This window comes from Hipposideros armiger, unplaced genomic scaffold (assembly GCF_001890085.2).
Source record: "Hipposideros armiger isolate ML-2016 unplaced genomic scaffold, ASM189008v1 scaffold_371, whole genome shotgun sequence".
In the NCBI taxonomy this organism is placed as follows: domain Eukaryota; kingdom Metazoa; phylum Chordata; class Mammalia; order Chiroptera; family Hipposideridae; genus Hipposideros; species Hipposideros armiger.
The window spans coordinates 583835-585678 of NW_017731721.1; the positions used below are offsets into that span (position 1 = coordinate 583835).

The 1844-nt window shown below is 47.8% G+C and overlaps 1 protein-coding gene across 1 annotated transcript; it reads left to right on the forward strand.

Annotated features, from left to right (window-relative positions):
* Positions 1 to 250: 250 nt before the first annotated feature.
* On the forward strand, positions 251 to 1361 carry LOC109393211 (tubulin alpha-8 chain; the record flags this gene model as incomplete). Its single annotated transcript, XM_019662212.1, has 1 exon — positions 251 to 1361. A coding segment is annotated over one exon (999 nt), but the record flags the coding sequence as incomplete, so codon positions are not given.
* Positions 1362 to 1844: the final 483 nt, after the last annotated feature.

A 1844-nucleotide genomic window follows, 5' to 3' on the forward strand; every position in this document is an offset into this window, starting at 1 on the left:
ATGGCTCTGCTGCCTGCATAAATGAAAGGAGTTCATTTTTAAATAGCTTTTTAGCAGATTCCCACCCCTTCCCCTCCCCCCCTTCCCTCCTCCGTCGCCCCCCACACAGCTAGGAGTTGATTGTGAAGTTTCTCTGAATCACTTAGCACTTTAGAGGCTTTTTATGACTGTTTTCTTAGCAAATATTCAAAAGATTTTAAAAATCTTGATCATTGTAATTATGGATTATTGCTGCTTTCACCAAGGCTAAAATAAAAACCCTTTTCTTTTGCAGGCCGACCAGTGCACAGGTCTTCAGGGCTTCCTGGTGTTCCACAGCTTTGGCGGGGGAACTGGTTCTGGGTTCACCTCTCTGCTGATGGAACGTCTCTCTGTTGATTATGGCAAGAAATCCAAGCTGGAGTTCTCCATTTACCCAGCCCCCCAGGTTTCCACAGCTGTAGTTGAGCCCTACAACTCCATCCTCACCACCCACACCACCCTGGAGCACTCTGATTGTGCCTTCATGGTTGACAACGAGGCCATCTACGACATCTGTCGTAGAAACCTCGATATTGAGCGCCCAACCTACACTAACCTTAACCGCCTTATTAGCCAGATTGTGTCCTCCATCACTGCTTCCCTCAGATTTGATGGAGCCCTGAATGTTGACCTGACTGAATTCCAGACCAACCTGGTGCCCTACCCCCGCATCCACTTCCCTCTGGCCACATATGCCCCTGTCATCTCTGCTGAGAAAGCCTACCATGAGCAGCTTACTGTAGCAGAGATCACCAATGCGTGCTTTGAGCCAGCCAACCAGATGGTGAAATGTGACCCTCGCCACGGTAAATACATGGCTTGCTGCCTGTTGTACCGTGGTGATGTGGTTCCCAAAGATGTCAATGCTGCCATTGCCACCATCAAGACCAAGCGTACCATCCAGTTCGTGGACTGGTGCCCCACTGGCTTCAAGGTTGGCATTAATTACCAGCCTCCCACTGTGGTACCTGGTGGAGACCTGGCCAAAGTACAGCGAGCTGTGTGCATGCTGAGCAACACCACAGCTGTTGCTGAGGCCTGGGCGCGCCTGGACCACAAGTTTGACCTGATGTATGCCAAGCGTGCCTTTGTTCACTGGTACGTGGGTGAGGGCATGGAGGAAGGAGAGTTTTCTGAGGCCCGTGAGGACATGGCTGCCCTTGAGAAGGATTATGAGGAGGTTGGAGCAGATAGTGTTGAGGGAGAGGATGAGGGTGAAGAGTATTAACCTGTCTGTTGCAATTTTACACTCCAGTGTCTTGGGACTGTCTTATTTTTGTTGTCCTGTGAAGTACGTTGTGTCCCTGATTTGTCAATAAAAGTGATGTTATTATTTTGAATGTCAGGCTGACTTCTGTATCCCAGTAAACACTTTCCCCACTTGGTCAAGGCCAGTTGGGGATGGAGGCTGGCAGAGGATCCACCCAGTCACTTGATCAACATTTCAGGTGACTTCTGTGTGCTGTGTACTGTGCTAAGTGTTTTGTCTGTTTTACTTAGACCTTAATTTATGACTGGTGATAAAATCATTTCTTACGTAAGGCCCCAGGCTCAGATAAATTGGGCCAATGCTTCTCAAACTTCACTGTGGATGTGAGTCACCTGTGGTTATTAAAATGCAGATCCAGATCTATAGGTCTGAGGTGGCACTTCAGATACTGCATGTTTTAACAAGCTTCTGGCTGATGCTCTTGGTCTGCTGTGACCACATGTGATAGCAAGGGGTAGGTAAAATTGTTAGTAAATGGTGGAGCTAAAATTATAGCCGGGGTGCCTTAACTATTGCTGTCAGTATTTAATAAAATATTAGTCACATGGGAAGA